Source organism: Rhea pennata, chromosome 11 (genome assembly GCF_028389875.1).
Source record: "Rhea pennata isolate bPtePen1 chromosome 11, bPtePen1.pri, whole genome shotgun sequence".
Taxonomy (NCBI): domain Eukaryota; kingdom Metazoa; phylum Chordata; class Aves; order Rheiformes; family Rheidae; genus Rhea; species Rhea pennata.
Genome location: NC_084673.1, coordinates 19,745,184 through 19,767,971, shown reverse-complemented (window position 1 = coordinate 19,767,971; position 22,788 = coordinate 19,745,184). Strand labels below are relative to the sequence as shown.

At 40.4% G+C, this 22,788-nt stretch overlaps 1 protein-coding gene across 2 annotated transcripts in view; it reads left to right on the top strand.

The window, feature by feature from the left end:
* The window catches only part of CHRDL1 (chordin like 1), a 43,968-nt gene that overhangs the window by 9,857 nt on the left and 11,323 nt on the right, over positions 1-22,788 (top strand). Inside the window, exons 5-7 of one of the 2 annotated variants that reach the window (XM_062584846.1) lie at positions 16,640-16,785; positions 17,799-17,892; positions 21,472-21,539. In XM_062584846.1, the coding sequence (XP_062440830.1) occupies positions 16,640-16,785; positions 17,799-17,892; positions 21,472-21,539 (308 nt within the window). The remainder of the gene's footprint in view (positions 1-16,639; positions 16,786-17,798; positions 17,893-21,471; positions 21,540-22,788) is intronic. The other variant, XM_062584845.1, reaches the window with a different exon arrangement.

Sequence of the window (22,788 nt, the reverse complement as noted above, 5' to 3'; positions counted from 1 at the left end):
TGTTACAACATTCCCGACATGGCCTAATGGCTGCTAGATGTGACTAGGGCTTTTCCCTAAATGTCTATCTTAGTGGCACCCCTCATTTCCGCTTATAAAAGACTATTCATGCAACATCATAGAAGGGGTTTTCATTTGACTCACTCTGGAGAGAGAGTTTCATTGTCTGTGGAAAACAGCTGTTCCCTGACCAAAACCTGTGAGCAGAGGGTGGAGGGACCCGCGCACGGGAATCAGTTTGCTGTTCAGCAGGAACTGGAGTGGACTGGTTGCACTCACTGGAATGTACATGGAACCCCCTTGGTAAGATTCATCTGCCCAGATGTAGATGGCAATATCTGATCTAGGTATCTAGAACCCCTCTGTAATCAGTGAGGATAAACAAGCATTTCAAGTGCATAATTCATCTGATGCATGACAGAAGTCTACACAGGTCAGATGAGCTGTATTTTGGAAGCTCTGATATTTTCTGTAGACTGTAACAGAATTAGACTGCCACTTTGGACACAGACAGCTATGTTGTTACTGTCTATAGTTCAGGCGGATGAGTCTCATCCTTCCTGCAGCATATTCCTGCCTTGTCCCAGACTACAGAGAGTACATATACCATATGATAGTAACAGCTGTCAGTCCACAAGGCTGGTTTTAACACATTCGGTAGCAGCACAGACCTTTAAATGTCAGTTATCATTGAAGAGATGAAGCAGCTTCTCAAACTTACATGATTAATTCCTGCTCATCAGTGCAGGACTGTTTCCTCCAAGACATTTCCTAGTGCTTTGTCTTAGATTCTAAGCAGTGTTTCTTTCCCTATACCTCTGTATAGTCAATGAAAGCAACCTGATCCAATTTACAGATAAAAAGGTCAGACATGCATCATAAGTACTGTCAGTATATCTTAATGGCTTTCTGATCACGAGGCATCATATTATCAGAACAATTCTCTACACAATAGGCTTCTCAGCCACTAAAGTACACGAGCAGTGAGCGTACAGAACGATGTCTCAAGTCTCTGTCTCCTATCATTAGTGTTTTTTATCATTGGTGGCTAGGTAACAACCCCTTGGAGCAACAGTCTGGAATAGCAGCACCTTGGAGATACCCAAAAGGTCTGAAAAAACTTAGGTTGCAGCTAGACATTATTTTCTTCTTTGCTAGCATAGACCTGCTGGGACAACAGCTGTGCTTGGCCCTTGTATGGAGGGTAAGACTGTAGCTTCAGCAGGCTGTCAGCAACTTCTTGCTTGTATTCTCATTTGCAGTGGTTATAGCTATTGGGCGTTCTTTGGCTAATCTCACTCTTCCTGTGTCTTGGGATGAGATTCTTCCTACTCAACTTTAGATCCATCAGTCTGGCACCTAGCTGATGGGAGAATTTTAGCTATCATGGGCTAACACTTAGGAAAGAAATTTTGTGAGGTAAACAGTTTTTATCTGATCAGCTAGTGTAGTTAGATAAAATGGGTAAGATGTCAGAAACACAACACCCCCTTCAGTCTTCAGATGAAAAGAAGGACCTGTGTGTCCAAAAACTGGTCCATTTTTCCAACTGTTCTAAAATCCAGCTGACAAGGGAATTATCTAGATACTGTTATAGCTGTTGGAAACACACTGTCCACAGAGAGTGATTCATCCCATTATCTAGAATGAGAAGAATTTTTCTCAGGAGATGCCTATCTCTCTCCATTGGCTGTTGAGGGAGCCCAGACAAATAGCTTATGCTAGATGCTTGCTTTTTTGACAGCTAAAGTTAAAACAGAGAAATCTCACTCTCATATGTAATTGACATTTGGGGGCAGAAAGTGGTTTTTTAATATCTCTGTTCAGTATTTAGTACATAACCATAAATGCTTCTCGATTGATAGTCTCTGATGCAAGTGCTTTTTTGGTAGTGAACTCTATTTGATAAGAGAGATTGGAGAGTTTACTGGGGCCCTTACTCTTTCTTTCTAGGTTATTGCAGAATGCCTTAAAATATTCATTGGTATCACCACACTTACTTACAGCCATATGAACTGAGAAAGCCAGGGTTCACTACCAAAGTTCTTGCTATTCATGCAGTCTTCAGCAAGAATTTTATACTGTGTGTTTAAACTGATAAATCCTGAAAATTGTAAGCATGAGCCTTTCCTGATTTGTGATCCATTATCTTCCCTTAACTCCTCCTAGCATCCTGCTGTAGCCAGTCTGCCACATATGATGGACTGTTAAATTGCTGGAGCATGAGTTGGGCAGTAGCTCATTAAAAAATATGAGTAAGAGTGCCACTAAGCAATATTTTTTCCCTAATTGAATATGTAATTCACATACAGATCTGCACCAATGTTGGGCCAATGACAAGAATCTCTTGTGATTTCCACAGTTATTTGCATTCTGCTTTCTGCAGTCATTACATACCTCATACCTGGATGCTCCGTGTTCAGTGGTAATGTTCGTGCCCAACCTCAATACGAATCTCACTCATTATTCTTGCACATCTCATTCCAGTTTTCCATTTCCATATGTTTGACATACGATGTCTTTTGTGCAGCATCCCTCAGGAATTTCACCTCTCAGGTTCCACTGGTTATTTTTTAATGGAAGATGGTTAAGCTCTGGCCATTAGCCATCGATTTGAATCTCTCATAAATGCTCGTTATATTCTGTCATGTGAAATATTCCCCTCTGTTTCTCAAGCTTCATTTCAGAAATGAGAAGAGCTAGTCACAGTGACTTCAGGGTCTTCCTCCTGACTTTCTGCAGGCCTTGTAGAGCATAACTGCCCAAATAAGTGCCTCCTTATTTAATGAAGAAGCGGTAATGCCGGGAGGCAGCAACTTTCATTGAAAACTGAACTTCATAGCTACCTAAGTGGAGGAGCTGTTGAAGGGTTTCCTTTGAGAAAAGTTGGCACTGCTCTCCCGTTGGAGTAAATGTCACCCACATCCATAGTGACATTGGTCTTGCTGGCACAAAGAGATGCAGTGTTTGTATCCTGTCTCTCTGGCAACGGCCACCATGAATCCTGAACAGTTTTCAGACATATATTATGAAGCGTCTTCCACTTTTTGCCAGTGCTTTATCCTAGCAGCTTTGACCACAAATTCATTGCTAGCTTTTTCATAGCTTGTTGAAACTTATTCTTCACAGTATTGGCAAAATCCAGACCTTGTGTCCTCCACAGAACTAAACATTCCTCCCTTTTGCAGGTCTGAAGAATATTCTGCTTTATTATCTGAATTAGATCCTTATCATAATCACACACATGTGATGATGGGTTTGGTTGAGGTTGGAAGGGACCTCTGGAGATCATCTAGTCCAAGTCCCCTGCTCAAGCAGGGTCAGCTAGAGTACATTGCACAGGATCACGTCCAGGCAGGTTTTGAATATCTCCAGAGAAGAAGACTCCACAACCTCTCTGGGCAACCTGTTCCAGTGCTCTGTCTCTCTCACAGTAAAGAAATTTTTGTCATGTTCAGGTGGGACTTCCTGTGTTTCAGTTTGTGCCCATTGCCTCTTGTCCTGTCACTGGGCACCACCGAAAAGAGTCTGGCCACATCTTCTTGACATCCTCCCTTAAGACACTTGTAGACATTGGTAAGATACCCTCTCAGTCTTCTCTTTTCCAAGCTAAACAGGTCCAGCTCTCTCTGCCTCTCCTCATATGAGAGATGCTGCAGTCCTCTAATCATCTTCATAGCCCTACACTGGACTCTCCCCAGTAGCTTCATGTCTCTCTTGTACTGGGGAGCCCAGAATTGGACACAGAATTCCAGATGTGGGCTCCCCAGTACATTATAGTACTCCAGGGCTGAGTAGAGGGGAAGGGTCACCTCCCTTGACTCGCTGGCAACACTCTTCCTAATGTACCCCTGGATGCCATCAGCCTTCTTGGCCACAAGGACACATTGCTGGCTCATGGGCCTTGTTGGCTACAAGGGCACATTACTGGCTCATCGAAAGAAACTAGTTTCACATCTCATTGGGAGTCTTTTTACACACCGTAGTGAGTCCGAAAAGGACATCAGATGTACCGATACTCTTTCTGGCAATCTGCAGTCCAATATGCTAAGCTGGGCTAAAGGTTATCAGCTGAGCTGGAACTAAAATTGCACATACCACAGGCTCAGAGCATGAACTCCCTTCTCCCACCTCAGGATACTTCAGACAGCCTCAGAGGAGAGGTGATGTATAGAGTTAGGGAGATAATTCACTGCCATTCTTAAAGCTGGATCAGCTCCGGTGCTACCAGGAGGGCTTCAGACCTCCTACCACCTGTCATGAAAGCCAACTTGATGTACAAGATCTTAAAGCATCTTCATGGCACTATTATGGACAGTGCCATACAAACTGAACGTGTATTCTAAATCGTATAATTTCTACATTGAACAATTGTTACTGAAAGCATTTGGACTCTGGTTTAAGATTTAGAATTTTTGAATACACTTTGGAATATGTAAATACAAGATGGAACAAGCTTACACCACAAATAAAGGTGCACATTGCAGGGTTTAGACAGGGTTTCCACACTCCATTTCCTGGTTTGATTTCTCAGTGTATTAGACTGCACACTGAAGTATGAATCAGCCCATCTGGGTCCAGTATTTTTTAAGTTTGCTGCCTTGACTGAACATACTGGCTTCCAGGAACGTTCATGATTAGTAACACATTTATGTTTAGGCTCCTATGGTACTATGATTTTTCAGTCTGTATCAAATTCAGACTACTTTTCTGATGTACTTTTTCTTGTTCCTTAGATATTGAAATAACAGCAAATGCCAGGTAGTACATATGTAAATACATGGACAAAAAAATGGACAAAACACAAAGACAGACCAGATCAGGCATCTGACAACTGTGGTCTGAGAATATCACTTAAAAATAAATATGTTTCATGGTAGACTGCAGCCTGACTTAGCAATACCCATACCTCCAAACTGCTAGCTACTGTAGACTCTGGATTAGGACAGCACAGAGCTCATTGTAGGGCAAAGCCCTCTTGAGAAGCAGAGAAAATAAACTTGCAATGAGCTCAGTGCTACCTCCACTTTATGCCTTTCTGTTGCTGAGCTAACCCAGGGAACACGCTGCACTCTACAGTGTAGATATTCTTAAAAACCTCAGTCCTGCAATGTGCTAAGTACTTACACCTCCTGTTGACCCTGTATCATGTATGTAAACACAGAAACATGTGTATAATACAATGCATCTTGCACTGAATTACAACCAAAATCTTCAGCCTGGGCAGTTGGAATGCTCTGGTGGAATGGCTTTCCTTTGCAGAATGCACATACACTGGCCAGGTGAAGAGGTTTTGATTTCTGTCTACCCAGATCACACACCAGAGCTCTCAGGTTCTCAGTTCCCGAGAGTGATTCTTATCCTTCCTTTCAAAAAAATCCAATCTATTTCACAAAGAATTTTGAAGGAGGAGGAGGACATTGTTCCTAACTCTTCCATTCTCTACACAATTCTTACTAAAACTACCAACCTTTCTCATATTACTAAGTGATAAACTCATGGTCCAGATCTCACTGGAGTCAGGGAGTTTTAATTACCTTAAATAGAAGGGTGTATGTCTGAGTAGGAATGTTAAGAAGAAATATTAAGAGATGTCTAGATAGTCTTTTGCTGAGCGGACACAGTTTCCCATGCTGTTGATAAAAGAACAGCTGTTATATCCCATATAAATGCACCTCTGTTGACTGATGCTAAACTGTCTGAAATTCAAGTCAGAAACACTTCATAGCCTGACTTTCAGATTGAAAACCAACTATTGTAACAATACTCAAGATCAAAAATCTCCCAGAATAACCTGTCAAAGGGCATACCATCCTTCCAAAAGACTTGTCTGAACTAGAATTGATGGTTCAAGCACCTGAGTATTTTGTGAGAATTTGGAGATGGATCCAGACTTTAAGGCATTTAATTTGTGAAACTCTCCACTATCTGGAAGATCAGATTTCTGCCCTACCATGAAAGATCTTGGGGGTTTCTCAACTCTGACAAGCTTCAACTATGGAAACTCTTTTCTGTACACCGATCTGTCCCTCTTGCATAAGTCCCTGAACAAACAAATTTCTTCACAAAGTGTGTTGCCAAGAGACCCATTTTCCATTACCTGACAGAGAGTTTTGGTGAGGCAGTAGTACACATAGTCTGAGTTTGTGATTTCCTTTCTTCTATACAATGGTGAGAAGAGTAAGGAAGAAGGCCACAATGAGACTCTCGTGAGAAGAATAATGTGCAGACGGCATTTCTTTCTTTTGTGATTCCCTACTTAAATCTGAATTGACAGGATGAAGTATTGTAGCTACAGAAAGTTGACACAAGGTGTATTTTTAGACAGTAACAATAAAAATGGCACCTTATAGACCGCCTAAAGGCCTAGATTTAGTTTATGAAATGAAAAAACAGCAATAACAGCAGTCATTTTAAAAAGACTTGAAAATTATGGAGAAATCTTATAAAATCCTTCATTGGTGGGAAACATCAACAACCTGGTAGTGATTTTGATACTGAATACTGTGTCCACTACACACAGCTGACGGGAGCGTCATGTTTGACGCATCAAAGGTACTCAGACTAGTTGGGATTAAAGATTTGTGGAGAAGTATCTCTGTATAATTTATTGCTTGAGAAAAGTTAGATCTTGACAGAAATGTTCAGATGAAAAGATCAAAGGCAGCATCAGTTAAGTTTGGCATTGAAAGTACATTACAGTAACTGTGGTGTTCCTAAAAGTACTGTAAGGCAGCCTTCACATAGCTCCATTGTATCTTTCAACCATTAGCCCTGGAGGAGTTCAAACACCTAACCTAAATGTCACCTACAAAGTCCAATCTATCAGCGATGGAGTAGTGGACCACATGTACAACTGAAAGTCCCTTGAAGTGTCTCCATAAAAAACACAGTGCTAAAAAGTGAGGAAAAGGAGAACTCAGTGTGCAGAAAGAGAGTTCTGTAGAATTACTGTTGGAATACAAGAGTGAGGAAACTTCATAATCAACATTAATGAATCAATTGCAATGCTGAAAAGCCCTACCTGTTTTATTCTTTATTCATACAACACTGTCTACAGTTTTGGAAACAGCTGCATTGTCTGCCTGATAATATAAAAACAGTCAGACTCCTGAAAATTTTGACCACTTAAAAGCTTTATGCATGCTTCTGTCTGAACTGTTCATCCAGACAATAATACCTGTGTATATTCTCTAAATGATGAATTTCTTTCTGAAGTTCATAACCACCTTACTAGTGAATCCTATTAGGATTGCTTTCCTGACACCAAAGAATAGACAACTGGCACTTGACTAAGAGACTATTGACAGAAATATGAGTTTGGAGCTATAGGCACATCTCACTTTTTGGAAAAATTGGCCACATTCTCAGCCTCCTGTCCACTTTGTCATATGGTTGACATGAGCCTCATTTCATGGAAGAAATGATGCATGTTCAGCTCCCCTCCAAGGTCCATCTCTACCTTCTCTAGTTTTGAGAAGCATCTGAATCTTTGAGACCTTTAATACATGTCACACTGTCTGCAGGCCTGTAATAGCTATGCTACTGCCTTCACAGCCCACCTTAGTACTTCTCAGATGGTGAAAAAGAAATCAGAAATAACCTGTGACCTGACCTTTTGGCAGCCACAGTATAGGCACACCAACATACACACCAGCTAATAGTCATAACTAGAGAACTACTTACTATTATCTATTGATAAGAGCAGTTTTCAAAATTCTCCAGTCTGCACTTGACTCCTGTGGTCAGAGAGAAAAATACAAAGCCATGCCTGTTTATGGTTACTCTGTGTGTACAAACAAGCTGGATATTCACATCTGGAATATAAAGGACTCACAGAATGTTACACAGCACCAGAAATTAGTATGATATCCTGGTTTATGCGTAGTCCTAACAGTGGGTAACTGTCAGATGGTCCAAGTAAATTGTTTATTTGGAAAAAATTTGGTTTGGAAATATAATGAAATAGGCACTCTTGTGAAATGTCTAATCCTTCATATTGACCTGGGATCAGATCAATATTCATTTTTTCTATAATTTGCCTATATTTGCCTAATTTTTCTATAATTTGATACGAGCTTCATAAGGAATGTTTGCTGTCACTGCCAGATCAAGGTTATCACTTATTTTCATTCTGTTCCTTTGAATACTAAAAATTCAAACAATCTATCTGTAAACCAGTTTCCAATACACACTGAAAAAAACATGTATCCGCACACATGGAGGACAGGATTAGAATTCCAGTCTTTGGATTGACATGATATGTTGCTCAGAATTTTTCCAAGATAACTGTTTCATCAGAGCTTCAAAAATACTTCAGACAAGATTCAAACTGCTCCAAAACTTCTTTCAATTTGCTTCCTTGGCTGGAAGAGTGATTGATAGATTCATATAATGGTTCAACCTTAGACAAGGAATTAAAATAGAGCAACCTAGAAAGTGTTTTATAACGACTTCAGAATTTTGCTGGGCGTTCTTTTATGCTACTATAAAAGAAAACACAGGAAATTAAGCTACAGAAAATATATTAAAATAATGTGAATAGCCTGACTTTAGCTCTAGAAGCCTAAAAACAACCAACAATCTTTTGAGTTTTCAAACTGAAACTACATCTTTGGTTTGAATCTGTATGAAAGTTCATACTACTTAGATAAGGTGCTACTAGTTCCTTCAAGCAATGAATTTCATATTCCTTCTACCATCTGACCATATTAAAGACTAGCTGTTGTGCTTAACTCTGAATTACGTTGGAGTTTTTGGAGCTTAACCTTGTCCTTTAAGTTATTTTAATGTAAAGCATTTTGTGCCTTTATATCTTTGACACCTGCATCTCTGAGAGGCACATATGGATTTTGTTCAGGACTTGTGTTTGCAGTTTTTAGACAGCACAGTTTTTCAATCCAAATTTATCGTCAGCCTTAGCCACTGCTTTAAAAACAACATGGTTGAACTGTTTTTGTTTTGGGTTTTTTTTTAAGGGACATTCACACATCAATCATATATGTTTCTTTAAATACAGATTTATAAGAAGGTAGGTTGTGATGCATGGACTGAGGGAAAAGGGCAAATGCAAATGGACTGAGGACTGATCCATAGTCTACTGTAGTCAATCAACAGATTTCTGCTAGCTTTGATAGTTTTTGGACTGAGCCTTCTATGCAAACAGATGCAGTTATTCACTGTGATATAGTCCCTCTCTACAAATGCTAAGGAATATGGTAGAAATATGAGACAGAAGATGAAAGACGAAACTGCCTTTACATCCTACCACACAGAGTAGGTGTTTGGGCCAGATTCCAAATCTATTTCATTCAATGGACTTCAGATCAGACCTTGAGGTGACACATTCATGTGGACGGGAAACAAAAGTAAAGAGAAGAAATTAGGCAAAGGAATGTTTAATAGGAGAAAAATCAGTTTGCTGGCTTACACTGTGCTATAATTCCCCAAGGGCTTCCTGCCACAAACATTTTTTAAAATAATACTAGGTAAACCTTAGAAGATAAGCTTGCACTAAAACAGTGTAGTAGGTTTTCTCTACCTGAAGTTCTTATATTCCCATGAGACGATGAATCAGAATTTAGTTCCAGTGATGACGTAGCTATAAAATATTTTTACTTTATCATTTTTGATATGATTGATAGAAGTAAACACATTTGCTTTCTTAGCAGCTAGTGGCGTTGACTTTGCAAAAGTCTAATAAAAAAAGTTTGTCCCACCACATGCTGATGGTACTGAGGCCTCAGTTTGTCATCCAGCCCCAAAGCTACACCAGCAGTGTGGATGGCATTGACGAGTTTCATGCCTTTCTGAGGCAGAAGTGTGCAAGAGGCCTCCACAGATAATGAGGGAAGACTGGCAAATGTCTGGAAAGAAACAGAGCTATGCACTAGCCCTAACACCAGCTCACCATGACCCTTGTTCTACAGTGCCCCGTGCTACCAGTGCTACACAGATTCCTTTTATCCCCTCTGCATTTGGCCCCTCTCACCACGTTGTCTCAGCATAGCACAGTCATGCCATGATACGATCCGAGAATGTTGCCTACACCAAAGGTCTTTTGGGGGAAATAAACCACACTGGCAGAAGGAGGAAATCTAGATTCCCAGCTAACCACTTCTTTGCACTAGCCCTTCTGGAGCAGAAGATAAACATTATTGGATCTCTGGGTACAAAGCAAGCCCACTACTATCACTGTACCTTATTTTCACTGGGACTGCAGGAAAACAGGCATTAGAAATGCTCATGATCTGCACATTTTCAAGAGCTGGGTTTTATTTCAATTAAGATTCTTCATAGTGACTCTTTATATGCTGCTTCTGAGTAGTTATCGTACAATTGAAAATGCCAAATTTTAAATCCCCCCAAATGCCAGTTTAAACTCCCCAATTTAAAACACCAAGGCAAGTGTTATTGCCTCACCTGATTTATGTTGTTGTATTTGGGATGTCCTGATTTCCACACAGAAGCAGCATGTGAGGACACTCATTAGCTCTGGTGCCCAGAGACAGTCTGCTGGACCAGGATACAACCTTGAGAGCTTTGAAGTACTTGTTTCAATGAATCTGGCTCTCCCAGTTGTGTTCAGAAAGTAGCAATGATCGTAGGGAGTACACGGGACTATGCAGGAGGGATGACAGTGCAAACAGGTGCCTTTGAATCTTGGCAGAATGCAGTTGCTTACCTAGGGAATAGGGTCCCGAACCAATCCTCATTCTCTTGGTCTGTCCATGCCTGTGCTCCGTGTCGATTCATCAAACATGTTTCACAAAATCCTCTCTGGATTCAAATTCATAATCTATCATCTGTCTACTCATAAAGGACCAGAGAGAATATCTGCAGAACAGTTCGCAGTATGGTAAGTTTTTTAAGGCATTAAACCTCATGATTAATTTCATATTGTTTAGCACTTGATTGTTTTTATAAGGGTGGTTAATAAAACAGACAAACTGCAAAACCCAAGCCAGGCTGAGTGCCTAGTGTTTCTGCTCGATGTTAAAAGCCCATCTTTTTCAGTAAATGACAGTAGGTAATTCTGAATGTTGCAGCTTAAAAATAGTTTCTAAGTCAGCAAGCCAAGAGTCTGTAGGATTTTTTCAAGTGATCTTTGCCAGATGTTCTGATACTAAAATAAGCAATAGTGAGAGTGTTAAGGAAAGTACAAACAAGAACAGCCAGAGTATTGTACAAGAAAGTATCTGGTTAGAGATGCGATAAAAATCCACAGCCCCTTTCTCTAGTGCAGTGCAGAGTCCTAACAGACTATACCAAGAGATAAGCAGAAGCATGAACTTCACCTACATGCTTTCCTTGCCCAACCTGTACAATCTCCATTTCAGGAGGATACTGTGTTACCACTTCAACCTATTACTAGTTGCAGATCAGTAAAATTCAGCACAATAATTTTGAGAAAGCCAAGCTATTTGGTCTCATTGTCCACATTGGCTAAGGCCACCCAAAAGCAATGGATTTTCTTGTCTTGATGGTCAGACTTCACATAATAAACGATAAGTTACTGATTAGCATGCTATGATTGCTTACTGATTCTGAGGCTGTTTTGCCAGCCTGTGAGTTAGTTAGAAACCATTGATCTATTTGTTAGCTATTGCATCCATACATCCTGACTTCATCCTGAAGGATCCAAGAAGAAAATTTCACTGACTGTAGTAAGGTCTGGATCCTGAAGCCTTTCCTCAAGTAAGTCACCTTTATGTGAAGTTCTCCAAAAAGCTAGTTTTCCCTTAGCCAGTTACTGTTCTGACTCTCTACACAGAAATATTTTTACAGAAGTTACCACTGTTTCAGACACCAGGAACTGCCAGTGGAATTTCTCTCGGCTGTTCAAAGGATTAGTTTTAGATAACTGCTGCTTTTCTGCTCCATATCCAAGTAAGGGTAAAGCATCTCAGGAACAAGCTCTTATACGAATCCAGGAAGGAATACAGTTATAAACAGAAGAAGTTAAATGATGATGTTTACAAAACTGACTGTGATCCATTAGTGGATCCACGACTGGAGTGTGATCCATGATCCATCAGTGGCTCCCTGCAGCCTGGAAGCTCCATAAACCAGGGAGCCCCGGGCTCCTTGCTCAGAGTGTGTGTACGTAGCACAGTGGCTCTCAAACCTTGGACCATGGAAATCTCAAGTCCCTGACAGACCATCTGAAACCCAGGCAGGTTTCCATGAAAAATCTGTGATTTGAGGAAAATCTACTGAAACAGAAAATTTCCATAAAATGCCTGTGGTTTATCAAATCCGTATCTAACACTGTTTTGTCAGAAACTACCAAGAAAGCATTAGCATACCACCTGCTGCCACTTCATGCTAAGTTAGCATCTCTTCATAGTGAACTTTTTGCCATTCTGTTTCTTCATACCCCCTGTCAAAGGGACTATCATTCATAGAAAAAGTGAAATATAATAATGTGCAATTCTATTTCGGGGGAAGTTTCATATCAGGTTGTACTGTAGATCTGAACTGATATAAATCTTGCTTGACTAGATCAGTAGTTCCTCCTAGGACAAGCTTCCATTCCCTCACATATAATCTTAAGCAAAGAGAGTTACAGCAGGAACCTAGGCTAAATTCAGAAGGAAATATTCATTAAGGCCAGGATTTACCTTGTGCATATGGTAAATCAGTGAAAAACTGCCTACATAGACTAATGGTGGATGAGGTTCCCAGGTTTGGAAGAGAAGAAACTTATATATAATAAATCAATCGTAGTAGCCATAGCCTGCAATTGCTTTTAAAAATAAAGATTATTTGAAACTAATCACATTTTTGATGCAGTTGTATTCTGTTGCCTGTGTGTAAAACCTGAAAGATTTCTTCATTCATGTTCAATCTTTAAAGCTACTTACAGGATAAGTTCAAATCCAGAGCAAATCATGTTCTAAGCTGAGGTTGCACATCTTAGCTCCTTGGCATTGCCTAATGCTAAAGTTGTTGGTGATAAATCAGTGCTATTGCTAACTCATGGTCTTATCCTGATCCCCCTAAAATCACAGGCAAATGTAAGTAAGCACTGCTTATCATCTATGTAGTGAAGTCTGAGCCCTTGGAGAATAAATACCAGTGCCAGAAACAAGGCTACTTCCTTTATCATTAATATCTTTGCCCTGTATGTTTTATATTGCTTCCACTGACTGACGTGTTGTGAATGCCAAAAAGAAAAGTTCAGATTGAACCCTGTTAATTAAAAGGATTCACACAGATGGTTTGTCTGGTACTTTGCATAGGCAGCAAATTAAAGCAATGTTACTCAGCACCATTAAAATGCCAGATAAAGCTTTGGGAACAACACTTACTAGGAAATAAGGTTTACAAACAGGGCTTTGAGCAATGCAGTATATTTGCAGTTAATTAATCTGATTCTAACATAACTTAAGCAAGGCACTGCATGCTGATATGAACATTAATGCCAAGATTTTTCAAAGTTGAAACCTGGCACTTACTAAAACAATCCACAATCACTCTAATTTCACATTCTACAGGAGAACATGATATCATGAGGGAGTCTGAAGTCCTCTAATCAGGTATGATTTAAAGAGCACTAGAAAAGAAACCAAGGCAATGCCTAACTGTAGAAATGAAATAATACACTAGCAAAGACAGAAGGAGAGACAGAAATTGCACCAGACAGAAGTTTTACATAGATACGCAATATAAACAAAGCTTCCTTGCAATTCTACACAGATACTGTGTTTGCAGAGGATCAGCTGCACTCTCCAATATGTTATCACCAATATATGATGGTATATTTTTTTTTTTTTGCACTAACCACAAAAACGTGGCCTCGATTCTGAAACCTTCTTCCAAAATAGCCTCATTCAGTTTATATGCTAAAAGGTAATCATGCGCTGCATCAGGACCTAAAATAAAATTCCCTGTGGTGAAAACTAACTTTAGTTATAGTCATTACATCAAATAAACCTTCAGAATAGTGATAGAATTCAGTCCCATTATTCCTACAATAGGCAGATGTACATCTGTTCTGGGCTATATGTTACATTATTTTTGTTGTAGGCCTAACTTCTATGATCAACTTTAAAAGAAATGTAGGTGAGGAAAACTATCTGCTGCAGGGTTGCAAGGCCAAGCAGTATTTTAGTAGTTCCATTTAAAATGAAAGCCTTTCTTCATTAGCATCTGCAGCTGGGATCCTATAGGAACTCTGCAATAGTTCAACAGTCCCTGGGATATCGGGGTAAAAGTGGAAACATCATATAAACAAGAGTTTCACATCCTTCCATATTTAGAATTGATAATTTAAAGGCATTTGGGGATTTCATAGTGATTTAATTTAGGAATGTTGCATACCAAAGTAAATCTGCAGTAAAATTTACTCTCTTCATCAAATTCTCTGAGAAGTCCTGATGAGCCTTTCAAGCACTGGTCTTTGCAAGTGTAAGACCATGAGCCAGCCCTGTTGGTTGCTTTTGGACAGGCATTGCATACAGGCATAGCAATGTCCTGCAGAGGCTGCGTTAACAGGCCCTTATATCCAGTCAGGAACCATCTGTATTCTCCTTTCATTTTTATTTCTCCTTTTATTCTCTTTGCAGTTCTACTGCGCTTCCAATTGCCTGAGGTGCAAAGGGATAAGCAAGGATTTGACAGTCTGTCTTTCTGCTTTGTATAAGGTGATCCCCAGAAAGCCCAAAGAATTGTGGTGACACAACTTTCTGGAGGAGGCAGAGTCCTAAGAAGTGCCTCTTTATTCATGTTTTCCAATATCCATGCCTAATGCAACAGTAGCTGAATTTCTCACTTGAATTTCTTGCTGATGACTTACATAAGATATGTCTTAATTAGAGCATACAACTTGCCATTCCAGAATGTGTATTACTAATAAACCACATAGAAAATGCTGAAAGCATTGCACTTTATGCCAAGCACAGGTGTTGTTAAAGCTTTGTATTGTTTGTAAGATTTTAGAAAGGTACCATTAGATGCTTTTGATTGTACTGAAATAATGCTATCTCTGGTGATTCAAAGGTAGAAGTGCAAATACTGTATCTATCCCCTGAAGAGAAATGAAATGTCGGTCAAGAAGCCCTAAATGACCAACTTCACTTCTGCTGACCTTTGGAGTACAGCAGAAGGTTCTTTGCTAACCTCCCAGACCTTCAAATACCATAGGATGTGTATGCTTCACAGTCAGATTTGACATTTACCATTGAAAAGATTATTACTCTTTGATGGTGCCAACATTAAAAAAAAAAGCTCTTATGGAAAGCTCTGAATATCAATGTTAAACACTAGTGCTTATCATTGGAAAACTCCTGCTTTTTTGCTTGAGCTCCCAGCTGAAAAAACTGCATTCCCTGGCGGCATAATTTCACAGAAAAATCTTCCCATGGTTATCTGATAGATTGGAAAGCGGCTATAGCAAAACTGGAATTTTCAGGTCAGGTTTCTTTTACATGAAGGCCCAAACCCACTAAACAAAATTTCAGCTGCATTCCTAGAAATCTGAAGTGATTCTGGCTCCAGACAACAAACACATCACTGTTACTTCCATGGAGCTCTTGTTCAGAACGCCTCTTCCCATGCCGAGATACTAAAATCATGTTAATGTAAATCTATAGTGTATCAAAGTATATATACTTTATACCTAAAAATGTATATAAGTACCAAAGTAACTTACATTTTGTAAGTAAAGTACGTTCCTCTGCACTGTTTGTCAACTGATAATAGTTAAAACAGTGTAGGGGATATTCCAACATACGGTATGGATAACTTTAAGTCATAGAAAGAAAATCTGACCCAGGTGGTGCAGAGCAGGTTTCAGAGTTAAATTGACACTGCCACCTTGCGCACTCCATCCTATGTGCTGAGTTCTGCAAACAAAGTGTACTAATTTGCACATCTGCCTTTCATATGCATATAAGAGGAACAGCAGCTTTTTTAGGTGGCTTTGGAAGTCTGAGTTTCACAGATTTTGCCTGTTTTGAAAATACCACCATAAACAACAACAAAATGTAAAGGCCACCAGGAACAAACATTTCCATGGCACAATTATTCTGGGGTCTGTTTGCTCCTGACACAGTTCCCGCAGCAGTTCATATAGCAGCAGGTCTGTGCCTGCGGCTGGCATGAAGGCAGCATCGTGCATGCCCTATAGTACAACGTGCTAACCCACAACTAAGGCTCCTAAGTATTACCACACTACAAATCATTAATAAAATAACACCAGTCCTAAGAAGGGGGAAAAATACTGGAAAGGGTGTTACTGATATTGAGATTCTGTATATATATGGAACCTAATGCCTTCTACATTAAAGCATGAAAAAACACACAAAGGTAATAGTGGGCACATAACTGCCCCTGCCTACCTAGTAGGCAGCAAATGCTGTAACAGCGCAACAGGAAATACAGCAGCATGAGGCAAGGCCCTCAGTGCTGGCTTTGCAGCTGATCATAGAAATCCTAAAACAAGTGGGACATTTAAAGCATGAATTACTGAAGTTTAGCAAAACAGCAGCTTGAGAATGTCACTTCTATTTTGTGGTATTATTAAACCTGCCCACTTCTAAGAAATAAGATAATCAGGGCAGAAGGGATGTTTTTCCTCCCCTGTACTTATGATATTGCTAGTTGTCATGAAGTGTTCCTTTCCCATTGCTTCCAGAAGACTCCCTTTTCTCAGTAAGCAGCAAAATCACCGGGAAATCCTGTGAGTACAATGGCACCACCTACCACCATGGCGAAATGTTTGTGGCGGAAGGGCTTTTCCAGAACAGACAAGCAAACCAGTGTGCCCAGTGCAGCTGCTCCGTAAGTAACATCACTTGGTAGAGCCATGCTCTGTCTACGCTTCATTTCTCCTTTTTGGAGGACAGGACACAGAAATGTGGGGAATACACAACACACAGCAGAGGCTGGGAACCGGGAATTAATGCTGGAGCTCACCAGAGTGCTTGGAGCCAGTCTGCAGCATCTGGTAAATGCCAGGCTGCCTCTTACTAAAATACAGTGTACAAAGCTCACCCTGTCAAGCATCCACTGTAAGTGAGCTTCCATTACACAGGCAGCAGGTAAAATATTGCTACTTGGCACATAGAACTTGACTGGAAAATACAGCACTAAGTGGCAGACTGAAACTTGATTCATTTGGGCTAAGCTGATAAGTGAAGAACCCCACAGGCTGGCACTGGAGAGCCCCGTAACCAGCCTCCAGGCCACACGTCAATCCCCCGGACATCGCCAGTTCGAATGCAGCATATCCGAGCAGTCACCCAGGGACACTTCCGAACTCCTGTCTGAACAAAACACCCCTCTCAATCCAGCCCGCTCTTAGGATGAGGTACTGATGACTCCGGACCTCCCCTGATCGAATCATCATGTTCTACCTTACCTAGAGCTTTAACAGACCAAGTACTGAAGGGACTTTGTGACCGAAGGTTTCAGCCCCTGATAAGTCCTCCCTCCAGGTTGATGGTAGGACACACCAGAGGGACTACGTGGGGGTTAATTGCCATCAGCTTGTTTTAGTCCAAACAGTGCCAGGCATACTTTGAGCTTAAACTCATTGAGGGTCTTCTCTCCCACCTCCTTTTTTTCAACCTCTCCCTTTTTCTGCGTTTTTTTTTTTTAAAAAGGGACTTTCCTCTGTGTGACAATACATTGAAGAAATGCTATTCAGACTTTTCATTGGTCTAACATTCTGCTTTTGGATACTAGAGTGACATTTATGTAAACATCAGTACATATATTCACAAAAAAAGCATATACAGTACTATATGAATTAATGCCTCTCCTTCTAAATGCTCCTTGTGTTTTACTGGCAGGAAGGGAATGTATACTGTGGGTTGAAGACGTGTCCCAAATTAACTTGCTCTTTCCCAGTTTCTGTTCCGGAGTCCTGCTGTCCAGTTTGCAGAGGTAAGTCCTAGTACATCTATAGGAGGACAAGGGTTTGAATTCACTTCTTCCCCTGCCAGACCCCTGCCAGACTGGTGCACTGCCACTCAGGTCTGCAGGTTTCCCATTTACTCACAATGCACTGCATGTGGGGGAATTAAAACTTGCATTGCAGCAGGATAACATTGCTCACTTTGTTTTCCTAAATTGAAATGAGGAGAGAATGCATTGATGACAAAGTTGCATCCCTGTAATGAGGTAAATCAAGTATTCAAATAACACGCTGAAATAGCTGTCATTGCTCTGGGTAGAAAAGCTTTGAGATAAAAATAAGCCTCTATCTGACAAGTTACCAGACCAGCTCTAGTTGTGCAAGACACAAGAATTTCAATTCACAGGACAAGACCAGTTGTTCCACTTTAAATCAGGTGTTAACCTGTATTTAGGTAATTTTTGTATTTTACTAATAATTGCATCTTAGATCTTGTACACACAGGGATCTTGATTCTAGAGAAGTATACCACCAGCCTTCTCAGCTTTCCTAAATGTCTAAGCCTAAATATCTGTCTAAGAGCCTATCTAAATGTTTGAAAATTTCTAAATGTATTTTATCTATCTCACATAGTGGCTTTTGATTCTAAGCACCTATGGACAGTTCTCAGAGATGCAAGTAGGGGTGCTTACAGTTTTCAGATGTGCCGCTCTATTGAGATGAGTGATGCCAGGCTGCTTTGAAAATCTCTCCTGCTTGCATCTCTGCGCACCTATGTCCTGAACTCAGTACTACTGCCTGGTAAAAATAAGGAGTAGCGTATGGACAATTTTGTAATTTTGTATATGGTGCTGGAGTTTAGAAGCACAGACTAGCACAGTCTCACAGTCCCTGTCCTAAGGAGCTTACTAACTACAGAGCAAGGATGAGGATTTCTGTACTGCCTGGAGAAGAATGAGACTGTGCCTCATTCTCTGCTGCTTAGCTATGCTACTCCCCAGTTTCTTCTTTACACATTTTGAACATTTCCCCAGGCAAGCTGCTTTTAAAGGTCTCTGATCTCAAGCAGGCAAGGTTATCACCTTGCAGTCTTGGCTCCCCACGATGAAACCTAGTGATACATTATTTTAAATTTAATACATTGACAGTTCAATTAAAGTAACCATTTGATTCCTGATATCTGTCCCCTGACTGCTACTTTTAGCTCCTTGGGACGGTTGGGAAAATTTTCAGGGTGATATGGGTTTGAAGCCAACATGTTACAGTTATATATATAAAAAAAATCAAACTGACTTTCCGACTACCAAGTATAAGACCTTAGCTATGCTGTAAACTAGTTTGGCTGGAGAAATCAGTCACGGAAACCAAAGAGGCAGTCATTAAGGAAAACAAGTTCATTACAAGTAGTATTTCCATAAAAGAGGTGAGATTAAACTGAATTATACAATAGAAGAGACCCAATGTCTCTATTTATGCAGAGTTTTATTCCTAAAAATATATTCCACTGTTTATCAATCTTACACAAAACCTTAAAAATGATCTTTTCTCTCCTAACTAACCTTGTCCTTTTCAATGTGGCACAAGCTGTTTTATCTTCCACCCTGTGATTCCTACGAAATGCAAAGCTAAGCAAAATGTCTGCATCAAGACACCAGCACAGCTCATGGGGAGGAAACTGAGAGTCAATTCTTGCTCCCTGCATGGCCAAAAAATACTAACATAATATATTCAAACTTGCTGAATATCCTGTTCATTCCTCTACTACTGACTAGAAAAGGCTCCAGGCCCTATAGTTCAGATGTTAGTTTATGTGTTTTAATGGATCCAGCTTCCATTAAATCAAGGGGAAAGCTCTCATAAACTGCATATGTAGAGGGCAAGGTGACAATATGTAGTGTGCAATAAAGTAGAGGATTCATGATGGATCCGACTGAGTTAAAGGTGACTCAGTTAACTGCAGGACTGGAAGCATGCCTGTATCAGCATCACGCCTCTCCCAAGCCCGTACCACACGCTCCTAAATACTGCAGCTACCCTGCTTCCAGGCCCCAAGCTTGAGTCTGTGCATGGCATTGATCTGTGCCAGTCACGCAAACCACCAGGCCCGTGATGTGGTACCGCACTGCATTCCAGTGGCAATGCTCGGCATGTCCGGAGCTCGGCTTTAAGCCACTAGTTTTTATCTGTGCCTATATCTGAACGCCGAGGCTGGGGAAAATTCCAAACTCAGCTCCACGCTGATTTCTCCTATTCTCATGTAAATTTTCCAAGAATCGAATATCAATTCAAGTTCCATAGCTCATCTTATCACGGAATATCTCTCAATAAGTCTTTAAAGCCTACTTAAACCACATTTGCTGTCCAGCCGGAACTGATTTTTCCCTCTACATTTTCTGCAGTGGCTTATGCTCAGTTATGTTTGTATTTATGAAGCTGTCTTTACCCAGAAAACAACTAGACACTACTCCTGAACAGAAACTGAGGGGTTCTTCTTCTTTCCAACTTTCCTTTCCACAAATCACATGTTTGGTTGCAAGGAACCAGAGCCTGGCTCCACAAGTCCTTTGCAGGGATTCTCAAAAGCATTCATTCCTTCTGCATCACAAGCACAAATTGCAAGTGCCCTGGAAAATCTCATTCTCTTTTACAACACAAGTCAGAATGTCCTTACTTTGTTATGAATGTACTTAGTGTTATGAGTCTTATTCTGCAGTATTTTATTTGCCTGTTTCAAAACAGCAGGGCTGAACAGTTCATACTCCATACATGCAAATACAGGATCCTATGAACTTAGATGGGATCGAGCCTTCGAGGGCCAGTTTCTCATACATCATGGCATAACTCACTGCACGTGCCTGAAACAACTTCTGCTTTTTGTTTAGTGAGTCATGCACTCAGCATGGCCATCGTTTCTGTTTGTCAAATAGTCTGTCTTCGACAGAGGTGCGTTCTCATAAACAGATGACAGAGCCTCCCTAGTTCATAATCATACCTGGGAGACGAAGTCTGAATTACCCACTTCTATTAAATGAAGAACAAATAAGAAGGAAAAAAAAACATAAATATGGGGTCAGAACATTTACAGCAAAAAGGGTGGCCTTTTTTTCCCTTTATATATATATATAACATAATGTTAGTTACTAATGGCTACACCTCAGAGCCAACTACAAGAATGTAACTCCGGATTCAGTTCACAATCAAGTTGCATGTCAACGAAGCAACAGCAACTGTGCGTGGGGGTTCCCTCAGCCTGCGGCAGACAGAAGGTCACCCAGTTTACCCTTTCCTTGTGAGCTTAGCTAAGTCATGTCTCCTTGCCTTTGCCCAAGATCACATAGGCAAATGGTTCTGGAAATCATCTTGCCCAGAGCATTTTGTTAAGCCACATAAATCTGATAGCAAACGTTGGCCCTAAGTTTGCAAGATACCTGGAAAGGGATCTTCCTCTAGGTCCATACAGAATCCAGTACAATGAAACCACTTCTAAACACAAACACAACCTGCACCTTAAATTCAGCTGTAAAGCTAGGTGAGACTTCTCCCCTAAGCATTTCCCAAGACAATACACAATTATTCCCCTAACTGATACTGTTCTGCTTCACGTACAGGAGATGGAGAATTATCATGGGAGCACTCCGACGGAGATATCTTCCGGCAGCCAGCCAACAGGGAAGCTGTAAGTGTAACCCACAATTTAAAGATATATTTTCCTGTTGTGCTGTGCGTGCCAGTACTCTGAGGGGAAAAAAAGAGAAATGGATGTTACTAGGTCTGACAAAGTATAAGACTATCATCTACTGCTTCAACCTGGGTTCTGTGAATCCAGCCCAAAACTGATTTCTTCCACTTCTGCAAACTGCTTAACAAATTCAACCTGAATTCATGATTAATTCTGAATGACAAACTCGGATCAGCTCCTGTGGACTCTGGATTTGGTCTTTTTGTATATGCCACATAAGAATAAAATTCCATGGTGTGTTGTTTGTTATACAAAAATAGTATTGCTTTTAAATCATAATGACAAACACTTATTTCCCAGCTGACATATCCACATGTATATTTGTACTTCAGGGGCTTCACTGTCTCCAGTGTTAAGAGTAACCATGAACAAATTATTCCATAAGATTGGATTTTTATAACAATGTTCAGAGAGAATATGAGGAACATTTAAGCTTTAGGGGCACTACCTAAACATATGAACCAACCGGTCTTTGGATTACTGAGAAGAACTGTGCCATTCAATGTAGCTGCTGTAATACACACTCTCCCTTCGTGCCCCCTGGGTGTTTTGGAAAATAATTCTCTGAAAACAACCATAGTGTTTTTGTCCTAGAAAACACGCTGCACAGACTACTTTCTCCAGCAAATAAAATGAAACTTTCCAGTCTGTGAGCTCAGACAGTTTCTAGTAAGGCTCTGCTTAGTCTGCACAAGGTTGGGTAAACCTGCCCCTGTATGAGAGTATAAAGCTGCTGCAGGAGAACAGGAAGCTGGACAGTCACTCTCAATGTATGCTCTGCCACCAGATCCCCTATACAATGCAGTTTGGGTAAGGGAAACTAGACAACCTTATAATTCTTCTCATCTAAACCTACACATGAGTAAAGTAGAGGTCTAACTCTGAACTCTCTTTTAGTAAATGGAGGGAAACAGGCACTTCTGGGTTGTGATTCATCTTTTCCTGAGGTAGAGAGCCACAGCAGGTTAGACAGATCATGTTCTAAAAGTGCCTTTCTCTCCACTGACTTGATTAGGGACTTTAGATAACCAGCTTAGATATAGATATCCTCACTGACGCATACAGTTTGCTGTGATGAGTTCCAACTATGTATGTGCAGAGGACTTCACTACCATATTAACTGTCTGCAAAACCTTTATGGCCTTTATTTAGAAAGGTGCTATCCATTATATTTAAAGCCTGTTTG